This window comes from Micrasema longulum, unplaced genomic scaffold (genome assembly GCF_059751315.1).
Source record: "Micrasema longulum isolate JH-2025_06_02 unplaced genomic scaffold, ASM5975131v1 h1tg001542l, whole genome shotgun sequence".
NCBI classification, from domain to species: domain Eukaryota; kingdom Metazoa; phylum Arthropoda; class Insecta; order Trichoptera; family Brachycentridae; genus Micrasema; species Micrasema longulum.
The window spans coordinates 14,359-26,948 of NW_028278725.1; the positions used below are offsets into that span (position 1 = coordinate 14,359).

Sequence of the window (12,590 nt, forward strand, 5' to 3'; positions counted from 1 at the left end):
TCCAATTTAATAAATATACTTTTTTTAACGTGACCCGTAAAATGGCAACTTATATTTTCGCTCGCTCTGCGCCGCGCTGTGGTACTACATACGAGCCATGGATTTTTATTTCAACCGTTTCTAGCCTCCTCGGTAAGCTGTTCTCCTGATAAATTCTGCGAGAGTTGACTGCCACGCGCACTATTTGATGGGTAAACTGACAAAGCAATAAAGGCGTTCGAAATGACCTTTTTTATAAATTTGTATGGTTGTCGCCATTGTAGGTCCCTGGAAGAATTTTTATAATTTATTAATTGTTCAAATACTTCAAACCTAATTCAAAATGCTATGTGTTTGGTTTTCCTTTGATTTTTTTCAATTCTCAATTCCACTAGAAAATGTACGACGACAGTGGTGCTGAAAAATATTTTTTTTAATTATTTGACGAGTGTGTTAATTAGAATCGATGCTACCTAACCAAGGATTTAACCGAAGCTTTCCTAGGACAGCATAAATGTACGAGAGATTATTTTGTGAACGACACGGAAAAGAACGTTTCAAAGCTATATCGCCATCTCGCTCTTATCGCATTGCGCAGTACGAGATGCATGCTTTTGTCCTTTTTTAGCTTCATCGTAATACTGTAAAAGAGGAAGATAGACGATTATGTCTTGGTGTGAGACATGTTTGTTGATTTCGCATATTCACACTCACACTGCACAATGCACAGCAGCGCCACAGCGAACTAACGACCAGAGTTTGTACTTCAATATTTTGCATTGATTCTACATTGTTTACTGATTGTTTGTTGTTTGCACGATTCTACAATAATAATCATTATTATTATCTTGTTTTGCGACTAGGGACTAACGAACTAATGTTGTAGTATTTTTAAAAGTAAGTAAATTATAATGCCTTTTTGAAATTTCGACAAAATTATTTAAGTATTACTTTTATGTATTGTGTTTGTTCGGTGGTTTTTTTTAATGAAAACTTCGGACATTGTTTCTATAAAAATGTTTGTGAAATTAAAAACGACATCCAATGGACAAGAGAAAGTCGTGGTCTGGTTCAGTATGCTAACCAAATAAAATAAAAATATGTTGAAATAACGTACAATAGATTATTATCACACGGAAACAAAACATGTAGTCATAGAATTAAGAGACTATTCTTAATTCTATGCATGTACTACACTTTTTTTATCAAGATAATAATATAATACGATGTAATAGAGGTGAACACGGCGCGATCTTTGTGCATACAATATTCGAAACGACGAACAAGAACGTTGAACATTCCTGAGCCATAAAAGACCTCTTCACAGCGTGTTCTCCTAATACTCTCGCGGGGCAGAAATAGCGCCAGTACAAAAATACACAAACTGCCTGACCGAACATAGCCGTTGGCCTCCGTTCCGACATATGCTCCTGGTAGAAAAAGAGACGCTCCACAGAACGCGCGTGAGGAATCTCCCGCACGGTAAGCCGTTCCGTCCGAATTTATCTCTTCAATTGTTATAAACTCCTGGTAGAAAAAGATCCGTAGTTTCTTCCCGGAACCGGTGAGGAAACGCGTGCGAAAAATAAAAATAATTGGAAATAAATATAAAAAGGGAAAACTGATTTATTTAGAGCAACAAAAAAGTTTTTTTACTTGAAAAATATTTTAGAGAATTTAATTCTGGTCATTAAATAATTGTTTTAATGTAGAATTTATTTGTATTCATAACAAACACTATCCAAACACAACCATCACACACACTTTACACATTCGCTTCATCGCCATCGAGGGTTGGCGGACGGACGAGCGGACGTTAACAGAAAACGGGGACATGTGTGAACGGTATCAGGGTAACATAACACAACAGGGTAACATCACATATGAATACGTCACGTGTATGCTACTGATATTATAAGAGTGGATGACATACTTCATGCTGAAAAAATAAATCGAAAATTTAGCTGGAGAACTTGTCAGACTGGTTCCATTGCAACACTCAGTCCTTGTTGAGGGTAGCTGCCAACAAAGTCAGAATTGCTGCGATAATATTTAACCTCCATCAGGGAGAGGAACGATAAGAATATGGTTTTTATTATTTGTTTTGAATTATTGTAAAACCAATGAAAATCTTGATTTCTTCTCCATTTCCACATTCGCTCCTGAGTGGAGCATTTGGACATCAGCAGACGCCTTCCGGAGACCCTATCGCCAGCCAGCACTTTCGGTTCCTCCCATGTCAACCCAGCAATATCTTATAGCCGTTTTTAGTGACAAGGAAGGTTCCTCAAGGATCCACTTAGGACCGATTTTGTTTAGTATTTTTGTAAATGACGTTATAAATTTTTTCGTAGATGTAAATATTCTACCGTTTGCTGATGACTTAAAAATATATAAGATTATAAAAAATGAAACTGATTGTTTACCCTTCAGGACAATATAAATAGATTGTACAATAATTGGTGTAGTTTAAATAAACTTCAGTTAAATATAAGTAAATGTCAAAGTATAACCTTTTGTAGGTGTAAAAACCAGATTAAATTTACTTATTTGTTAAATCGTAAAGATTTGATAAGAGTGTCTCAAATAAAAGATCTGGGTATTTTGCTTGATGAGAATCTACAGTTTACCTTTCAAATCAACTAGATCGCTAATTATGGAATGAAGATGCTTGGATTTGTTTTGAGAGTAGCATCAAATTTTAAAAATGTATTTACTGTTAAACAATTGTACTGCACTTTAGTAAGGAGGAGACTTGAATACAATTCTTCGGTTTGGTCACCCTATTATGAAATTCATTCTCATGCCATTGAAAGGGTACAAAATAAATTCTTAAGATTTATAAACAAAAATTAAAAATACCTGTAGAAGCCTTAAATTATGATTTTCTTAGAATTGAAGTGAGATTACTTGAATTGTCAGACCTAAGAGTTATAGTTGATTTGTTATTATTATTTAAAATAATGAAATCAATAATTGACAGCCGTGCTTTAGTTGAAGTAATTAAAATTCGAATGCCTGGTAGGTGCACTAAAAGTAAAGAATGATTTTAATGTAACAATTCTTGTACCAACTTCGAAATACATTCACCTTTATCCAGGATACGTAGGTATGGAAATAAGTTCGAACAAATATTTGATATTTTCAATACAAACTCTGTTAATGCATTAAAATGTAATCTCACTGGTTATTTTTTAGAAAAGGAATGAATTTATTTAAAAATATATTATTAAATTTAATTTTGTTTTCTAGAATACATATTTTTGTTAATTTCTTAATAAATAAATAATACATTTGTAAATTTATTGCCAAATTCCAACTTCTTCCAACCAACTGATAAAATAAAGGTGTTATTAAGATTATTTAAGTTTTCATATTGCTCCAAAAAACGTACTATTTTAAAAATATTATTGTAGCATTCTTTTTCTTTTTCATTATTACCCTAGCTAAATACTAGCCATTTTATGTTTATGTTAAATTAATCTCAATTTTACTTTGTTATATGTATATTTAGAACATAAGATTTTCTCTCGTTAATTGTTATCATTTACTTGTCATCTTAGATGTGTTAGATTTTTTTTTTACCTTTTTGCTGTTTTTTTTTTTTAATATTTTGCTTTCACTAAGTTGTTTAGTTTTAATTATTCAACTATATTTCATATTATAATATTACATAATCAATTGTTCGCTGCTCTGATTATTTCTGTCAAACTTTTTATTGTAAAAGGTTCTTTGAACCGTTGATATATATAAATAAATGAATATATTTAATCTAGATTTAGTTGTGTTTAACTTTTTAACATCATAAATATAAATGTGTTTTTGCCAATGTTAATTGTGTTGACACTAGCAGACCATGCATATAGTTTTATGCAGCAAACCTGGATCATGGGGTGATAAGATAATCAATTAAAAACACTCGGAGAAAGAAAATATATTTCGCAAAATATAATAATATGATATTTGAATTTATAAAAAGAATGCTTTTAATGCCACCTATGAAAGTTTTGCTATAGTTTTATAATCTCAACTATAGAATGTCTCTAGCGAAAATAATCGGATTCTGCTATTTTTACTTTGCTCTATTCATTTTAATACCTTGTTATTTTAAATACCTGTCTATTTTAAAATAAAGGTGCTGATTTTTATCATAATAATCCTTAAGCAGGTTGTTCAATGTAGATAGTATCAACCACCTACATTTAAAAATTATGATACTAATGCCATCTATAAATAAATATTATAACCTCTAAATTGACATTTCTTTTTCGATATTTTTTTTAAGTTATGTGAAGCAAGATGACCAATTAATTATGTGAGTCCTATTCTTTAGGGTCAGGCTAAGGACTATGAAATATTTCAGTGTCAACACACATTTGAAAATAAATATTTGATGTTCTGAAATCGAATACAAGAGCTCTTGCATATAAGACAAATGCCCTTACAACTGACCGTTAGACAATGAGAAATTCTTTTCTAAGAGTATTGTTATTTTGATGTAAGTTTATAATTCAATATGCTTAAAAAATAATAATAATTGCCATGAATGGTATGTGGTAGTAGTTCTTTTTTTTTTCATATTACTTGTGGCTATATTTTCTAACTTAATTTTTAAAATTTGTACCCAGTTTATAATAAATCTCAAATTAAAACATTTTAATAAAATAATTAAAAACAACTTTTAAATTTGTTGCAACAGAGAGGGAACCATTTTTGAGAAGGGAATATGGAAGTCTAGGCATTTACAGGGCTTATGACCTGTCATTGGCTGGTTTAAGTAGCTACTTTACATGCTGTGTAACATTTACCATTCTGCCGATGTTTGAACATCCACGTTTCCTTAACTCTTCCATCTGTTGACATTTGAGAAGTAAAAGAGCTGAAACCTTTATCATGTGGGTGAGATTCATCCGGCTGAACCAATTCACCTACTAGGCAACGCCTAAAAACAATTTTTCAATTTTTATACTCCTTCTTTTACCAGGTAGTTAATTCAACAATGTTTTGAGTATGTCCAAATGCTTGCAGACCGGCTGGATTTCCTCCCTAGGCAGTCATTAATATTTTAATTTTAATATCAATGACTTCCAAGGGAGGAAATCCAGCCGGTCTGCAAGCATTTGGACATACTCAAAACATTGTTGAAAAACAACTCAGTTTTTAAACACTTATTTTCATTTTTTTACCCACTAGTTTCAAAGCTATACAAACTTTTTTATCAAGGTATACTTCACTAATGAATTCTATCTTATTTTATTTTATCAATATTATGCTTCATATTGAACTAATAAACAAAGTATTTTTGTCTCGTAAGGATCGTAACGTGAGATGGATACGTTAAAAACTAGACAGGAATAGATTTAAGGAATTATTGTTTATAAGGTCATTTATTATTTTTTTCTTACCATGAATCGCTTTTTTAATTGTTAAGATTTCCAAGTTGTTAAATTTTAATATTTTATTTTCAACATGGAAAACTTTTATTCCAGTGACTTAATTGTAATTATGATTATTTTCTATCACATGATTTGCCAATTCAGAAAAAATATTATTGTTTAGTCACTTTAAATGTTATTTTACTCTAATATGTTTCTTTTAGTTTTTACAGTGTAGATTGAGACTCAATAATTACAGTTTAATTGGTATATGCCAGATTTATTATATTTGGGGACTTTGTCTTTGTGATTTTTTAACAATGTCCCTTTATTATTAGCTATGCAGATTGCAGGTTTAATGTTTGATGGTAGGGAATTAGATAATTGTTGAGAAAAATTGACATTTATAAAAAGAAACCGTCTCCATTATTTAGGTGGGTTAGCTTTATTTATTATGGGAATAGAATATAAATATTAATGTACTTTTACTTTATTTTATTGCAACCATAAAGTTAGTGCTTCAAATATAAAATGTATAAAGCATTCTAGTTTGTTACAAAATTTCTTGGATAGTTCCAGTAATCTAGACAGAGGTACATAAATAAATAATTTTTATTCAGTAGAAAATGTTTTCTTTATTTACATTTCATTTGTTAGTAATAATTTTATTGTACACATTATATTTAATGAATAATTACGAATTGTAAATTTTTATTATAATTCAAGAATTTCATTAAAATTCTATAATCACATTTTGAGGACGGAATATTTTATTTGTGGCTATACTTCAGTGAATATATACTATTTATCTACACATCAATATATTCAATATATTCAATAAATAATCAGTATTAGTGTTCAACAAAAACAAACAATTAATTATTTTTAATGTTTTATAATATGTTACAAACAAATGTAACGGTAATCTTTTAGTAAAATTTATTAGATATGTATATTTACTTAATTTAGACTATGTTTAGTATGTATAATATACATAATATCACTTGATTTGTTCATGTTTTTTATTTACAATCATTATCATACAAAGTGGAATGAAGTCTAAAGATAAAATAAGTTTATTTTTACATAAAAATATACACAAGTATATTATATATTCACAAAACGTCTGATAATATACCATTGTATAAAAAATATGTGTAAAGCTTAAACCATTAAACAAATATATAACAATAATGCTGTACATTGAGATTATAATCAAAAGGATGGAGTGCTACTATCGGGCCTTAATTGTTTAGTATGTACATCATTGTAAGCTATTGTAAAGACACTTTGTTTTTCAGTTATCGGTAATCTTTTAACATTTTGTAAGTTGGTCTGCCCCGCAAGTAGGGATGTCATGGCTATTCCCGAGTCATCGTCTTCTATGCCTTTAAAATGTTTCACAGAAACATTACTTTCCTTATTACTAATTTCAGCAGATGAATTATTATTATTTGGAGATTCAACATTTGTACTTTTCAACTTGTTTTCTGGATCTGGTTGTAATTGAAGATCTTCGGTAGAATTTAAGTAAACTGTGGTAGCCTGTCCGGTGGGCGTCACAGTTTGAACAGGGGTGTTTACAGGTATTTGATTGATGTATAATGGCTGATTGCTAGCCACCAATTGTCCAGGTATTGGACTCTGTATTCCTAAAAACTGAGGAAGGTGTGTCGGTTGGATGAAGCACATTGGATTCTGATTATGATAGTCATGTTCGTATCTATGCTCCGAATGCTGTAATCGAGGATGTGTATCAGGAAGTGGTCCCTCTGGAATTGGTTTTACCTTTTCTTCCTTCATAATGCGAGGGTTTTTAGAAGTTATTTCTTTCCCATCTGATTTAGATTTTTTTGATTCAATTTTGGCTTTATCTGAATACTTCTTTTTTAAACTATCATCGCTGGTACCTTTTTTTTCTGTTTGATCATGATGATGGTGTTCTTTCAGATTTTTTATTTTATTTATAGAACGTTTTGGTTTAGGAGGAATTACTTTATTTTCTGTGTGGGCTTGAGAATGACTGCTTTTAGAATTACCATTGTTGTACCACTGCATGTACCTTGGAACGCTTTTGCTAACATCAATACTTTTATCACTTGGTTTTTTAAATTCACCATCAGTAGTTTTTGCTTTAGTAAAGTTTTTTCTAACTATTTCAGCCTCCTTATCTTTTAATTCTGTAATAGACAAATTTTTCAGATTCTTAACGTCCACATCTGATTTTTCTGTTGAAAGTCTATCCTTATCAGATAACTTAATACTGTCTGATGAATGTTTACTACTAAATACTTCGTCTTTGATAGATATACCATCCTTTGCATCAGTAGAAGAGCCTTGGCGGGAAAATACCAGATTTCTTTTGTCCCTACCGGTGCTTTTTCTACTTGACGGATTTTTTTCATAAATATTTTTCTTTTCTAAGCTATCATCAGTAAAGTCATCTGAATTTCTTCTAGAATTTTTCAATTGTTCATTGTTATCATCTGACACAGAATCACTATCATCAAACATGGTACTAGCAGTTTGACGCAACAACTTAGGGCGTTGTTTTAAGGAATCGTCCAATGAATTAGATATTTCGATCAAAACATCTTTTTTAAGAGCTGATCGCACAGGACGCTCATTTTCTATTGAACTGAGTTCTTTATGAACGGGAACCTCATTCATCATTTTCCTTAAAATGCTGGCTTTTGTTTCACCATATGCTTTATGATATTCATCTTTACTTTTCGTTTTTCTTGAGTGCCTTTCATTCTCATTTTCAAAAGACAGCTCCCCTTCTTCCATTATGGGAGTTCTAATTTTTCTTTTCACTTCTTCCACTTTAATACTTCTCTTTGGATGTTCTTCTTTGTATTTTGATTTTCTTCTCTTGGGTTTTTTTCTTTTTACCCATTTAATTTTTCTGGGACTTTGATCAATATACATTTCATATTCCTCCTCACTAAAAGATTCATCAATGTCACTTCTTGCCTTTCTTCTAGCAGGTCTCATATTCAATGGTTCAGTTTGAGTGCTTGAATGACATTCTGTTTGGGTAGCCATTACAGAATGTCCAGGTAAACTTTGTGTTTCTAAATTTGTTTCGAATTGTGATGCTGCATCTTGATAATGATTTGATTTGTCTTTTTGAAGAAGGATTTGACGAAGTAATTCATTTTGCTGTCTGAGTGATGTCTCCAAAATTTCTTGTCGTAAATGTAATGAATTTGGATAATTATCTACTAAATTGTTTCTTCTTTGACTGTATCCAGCTAAATCTGCTGGTAAAACTGTACCTGGGATTGGTAATTCTAAACTTTGATAATTATGTTCAATTTGATTTGAATGGCTGTTATTAATTGGTATTTGTTCATTTACAGTTTGCAAAAGGCGTGAATCTTCTAAATAAACCTTTTCATTAGACAAAAATCTTGCATTTTGCTGCCCCATTTTTGCTCGTATGTTTTTTACTTCGTCACCTTGATCTTCAATATATCTTTGCATCAAAATATCTTTTCCATTGTCTACAACAACATATTGGTTAGGTATTGCTGTTTGTCGCATTTGTTGGTGACGTGGAATATTCACATATCGTTCTTCTTCTACATCACCTCTTGTTACCAGTCTAAGAATTTCTGTATTTCCTTCCTTTATAAATAACTGATCTCGACCTTCGACAACTGAAGAGGGATCCTTCAGATGGTGTGTATTTTCATCTCTTCTTAAATTTTGGTGACTAGTATTTCTAGCTACTGGTATCTTATCCGCATCTTGCTTCAAATAATCCACTTCGGAACCTCTCTCCATTTCATGTCGGCGTAATGAATCAGCCTCAGCATCGTCTTCGGTTTGTTTATGTAAATCTTTATTTGACCCTCGGTATCCAGCTATTCGAGCATATTCACGATCCATGTCTTCCATATAGATATTTCTCTCTATGATGTAGTCATTTCCATTTTGCATCTCCTTTGTGTAAATGATATTTGGGCCTTCCCTGTAACAAAAAACCTGATCAATAAAAGTTTTTGCATAAACAACCCTTAGATCATTTTTTTTTCAAACGCAGTGATTTTTTACTTTAACCAAGTACTTGTTACAAAGATTGCCCCTTTGAAAAAAAATTGCGACACTAAATTCTTGCACAATATGGGTGTGAAAAAAATAGGTGCATATTTTTTTGCATTTTTAATAAAATATTGTCTTGGTGTAGATAAAAAAGGGAATCATTTATATATATTTTTAAAATTTATCATAACTAAGTAAACAACCACAATTTCTTAATAAATTGGTGACTCAAAACATCTAAGAACAAGAACATAGCAATAACTAACCTTAATTTGACAGTGTGTCGGTCTTCCAGCTTAATTTCATTGTTGGCAGCTGTTGGGGTGAAGAGGTCTCCTTTTCCTTTTGCTCCTGCGGAGCGGATGGCGATATCTCCAGACTCCTTGGACTTGTTATTCCTCCTGTTGAATCTCCATTGTGTTGGTTTGGTCCTCGCATCTGACTCCTGAGCACTCCATGCCTCCTTCCTCCCGTACCACTCGGCTGCCTGGACGGACTTATTTTCCTTGCCTCTCCCCTTTTCCCGAACAACTAAATGCACGTCGTCGTCTGTGGAGTTGACACGGATCACTCTTTTCCTAAAATTTTGTATTATTTTACGGGATATTTCATTCCAACTATCTACTTTTAGTAATTTTAGTAGCAGCGCTAATTACCTTGGAGGCATGTAAAGTGGACAACCATCGCATATACAACAGCATATGAGGGATATCAGGGCGAGGGTGATGCAGATGGCAAGGAAGATTAGCAACCAGAATAGAACCTGGTTCTCTGCCTTGTAAACAACCTGAAAACAATTCGATTCAATATGTAAAATCTTCACTTAGATGTAATATAATATTTGATACGTCCGTTTTTTTTTTTTAGAGTAATCTCTAAAAATTATAGTCTTTTGACTTACCACAGAAGCATCATCAGAGCTTACGGCAGCTGTAGCGGCAGTAGTTTTGTTGTTATTCAACTGCTGTTGGATATGACTGACATCAACTAGAGAATTACCAGTAGATAAAATGGTGGCCACAACAACACTCCTGAAAATAAATTTCAAAAGTTAATATTTATGATGCTAATTTTTATCCACCACTTAATTAAATCATCCCTATTAAACAATATACTGCACCTTTCTTTTCCATTGCTTCCTGCAGTGACATCAGTAACTCCAACCTCTGTTCCTTTGTAAGGCCTTATTTCTGTTATCGTTACTTTTCCTCCAGTAATTGTACTCAAAATTTGTTCAGTCTTTTCTCTATCCGGCTTAAGTCCAGGAACAACAAATAGCATAGTCCTTGTTTTACTTTCTGGAGGATATACTCTAATTGTTGTCATTGAATATCGATGTGGTACTCCTAGATCATACGCTCTTGCTGTTAAAACATAGAACTCTGATTCTTGCTCAGTACCAAATTGGCGTTTTATTCTTCTTCGTGTTTGTGGACTGGTTTTTTTCAAAGGTTCTAGTAAATATAGTTCCCCTGAAACGAAATATGTGTTTTAATCAAAGAAAATTCAGATGGACTCATATTTTTATTATAATCACAATATGTGTATTTTAACTTACCAGTCACTTCGTTCAATGCAAACTTATTTTCAAAGTTTCCTAAGATGATTTCGTATCTTACAATGTTGTTAGGCGGCTCTGCATCTTTATCTATCGCTTTTATTATTGCTGGAGATGTGAAGTTCCTCAAATTAGCAGCGAGGATAAACTCATATATTGGCCTCTCGAATTCTGGTGTTTCATCGTTAACATCCAAAAGTTTAATGACTAGTGGAACTGTTGCTCTGTTTCCAATTCCATCATTATCTCTTGCTTCTACTAAAAACCTTATATCTGGCATAGCTTCTCTATCAAAACCATGGTTATTAGTTGCTATAGTAATTAGACCCGTTTTTGGATCTAAATTCAATGATGTGTTTAAATAACCTAATATGGCAGTGTATTGAATTTTTCCAAAAACGCCTGTGTCAACATCTTCGGCTTTGACTTGAATAACTCTTGTTCCAGCTGTAGCATTTTCTGCCAGTTCCACATGGTAACTTTCTTCTAAGAAACTTGGCGGATTGTCATTTACATCATTTAAATAAACGGTAACATTAACTGATGTGGATAAATTAGTTGCAGGTCCCAATTCCTGAGCTACAATCTGAAAAAAAAAAAAACAATAGTATTGAGAATTTTCCTCTACATATTTATTATGTAGAGATGGAGATATCTTTTTATAATGGAATAGACAAAACAACATATTTTTTTTTTAATATAAAAAAATACTATCCATGTATTATATTTAAAAGAAAATTACTCCTCCACTTACTTGAAATATTACCGATTGCCTTTCTTCATAATCAAGCATACTGTTATCTCTTACTTTTACTAGAAAATTAGCTCTTCTTTCTCCAACACTAGGAGATATTTCAAATGTTCCATTATTCCCAGAAAGAGATAAAGAGAAAACTCCATTCTTTCCAGAGTCATCATCATTTACTTGTGGAATATATGGATCAGCGAAAAATAAAGCTGTTCCTTGTGGACTATTTTCGTCGATTCGCGCTATATAACTGAAAGGGTTGGGTTTTTAATGATTTAACTATTTTACGATGAATGATTTATTTTATTTAATAATCATTTTATTCACAAAACTCACTTGTCGTTTTCGAAATATGGCGGGGAGTTCCCTCTTTCTGGCATAATGAACGCCAACTGTACTGTGGCTGACATCGCTTCCGGTTCTTCTCGGTGAATTTTTACTTCTTCAGCTATTACGGTCAGGAGAACAGGAGAGCCGACGTGTGAAATCGCGGCAATATCGTCCAACGGGCGTTCAAGAGTCACATCACCTGTAAAATTATGTTACCCTGGTAAATGAATAATGCAAACAAAGAGTTTCTGCCGTACCAAAAAAAAGGTGCTTTTTATCATCGCATTGTTAAAAATAACTATTAGGTACAATAAATAAACCATAAAATAGATATATTTTCAACATTTTACATTAATTTTTTTTTTTTCAACAAGAGAAATATTTGCGTTTTTATGATTCTGGGGGTTTTTGGGGATTTTGGGGGTCATTTTCATATAAATAACTCATTATTTTGGGAACTAAGTTGTGGTAGAGCGGTGTGCGAACCTTGGACCTCTGATTTATGAGCTGCGACACTACTAGCCACGGGACTACAACCTGGTTCTTTCAT

General features: G+C 32.1%; 1 protein-coding gene and 1 long non-coding RNA gene across 5 annotated transcripts in view; one reads left to right on the forward strand and one right to left on the reverse strand.

Annotated features, from left to right (window-relative positions):
* Positions 1-736: 736 nt before the first annotated feature.
* LOC148274967 (uncharacterized) lies at positions 737-2,815 on the forward strand. 2 transcript variants are annotated; one of them, XR_015824147.1, is made up of 2 exons: positions 737-876; positions 2,147-2,815. It is a non-coding gene; the product is annotated as an uncharacterized LOC148274967 (long non-coding RNA). The 2 variants fall into 2 exon arrangements; XR_015824148.1 differs by having other exon boundaries at positions 772-876; positions 2,152-2,815.
* Positions 2,816-5,365: 2,550 nt separating this feature from the next.
* Positions 5,366-12,590, reverse strand: part of LOC148274968 (cadherin-86C-like) — a 33,489-nt gene continuing 26,264 nt past the window's right edge. The window contains exons 7-14 of one of the 3 annotated variants that reach the window (XM_088236359.1): positions 12,047-12,239; positions 11,717-11,960; positions 10,963-11,548; positions 10,525-10,876; positions 10,306-10,435; positions 10,061-10,191; positions 9,671-9,982; positions 5,366-9,333 (exon numbers count right to left, since the gene is read on the reverse strand). In XM_088236359.1, coding sequence (XP_088092485.1) covers positions 6,570-9,333; positions 9,671-9,982; positions 10,061-10,191; positions 10,306-10,435; positions 10,525-10,876; positions 10,963-11,548; positions 11,717-11,960; positions 12,047-12,239 — 4,712 coding nt within the window. In that variant the 3' untranslated portion in view covers positions 5,366-6,569. Of the gene's footprint in view, positions 9,334-9,670; positions 9,983-10,060; positions 10,192-10,305; positions 10,436-10,524; positions 10,877-10,962; positions 11,549-11,716; positions 11,961-12,046; positions 12,240-12,590 lie in introns of those variants that run through there. The other 2 variants (XR_015824146.1, XM_088236360.1) reach the window with 2 other exon arrangements.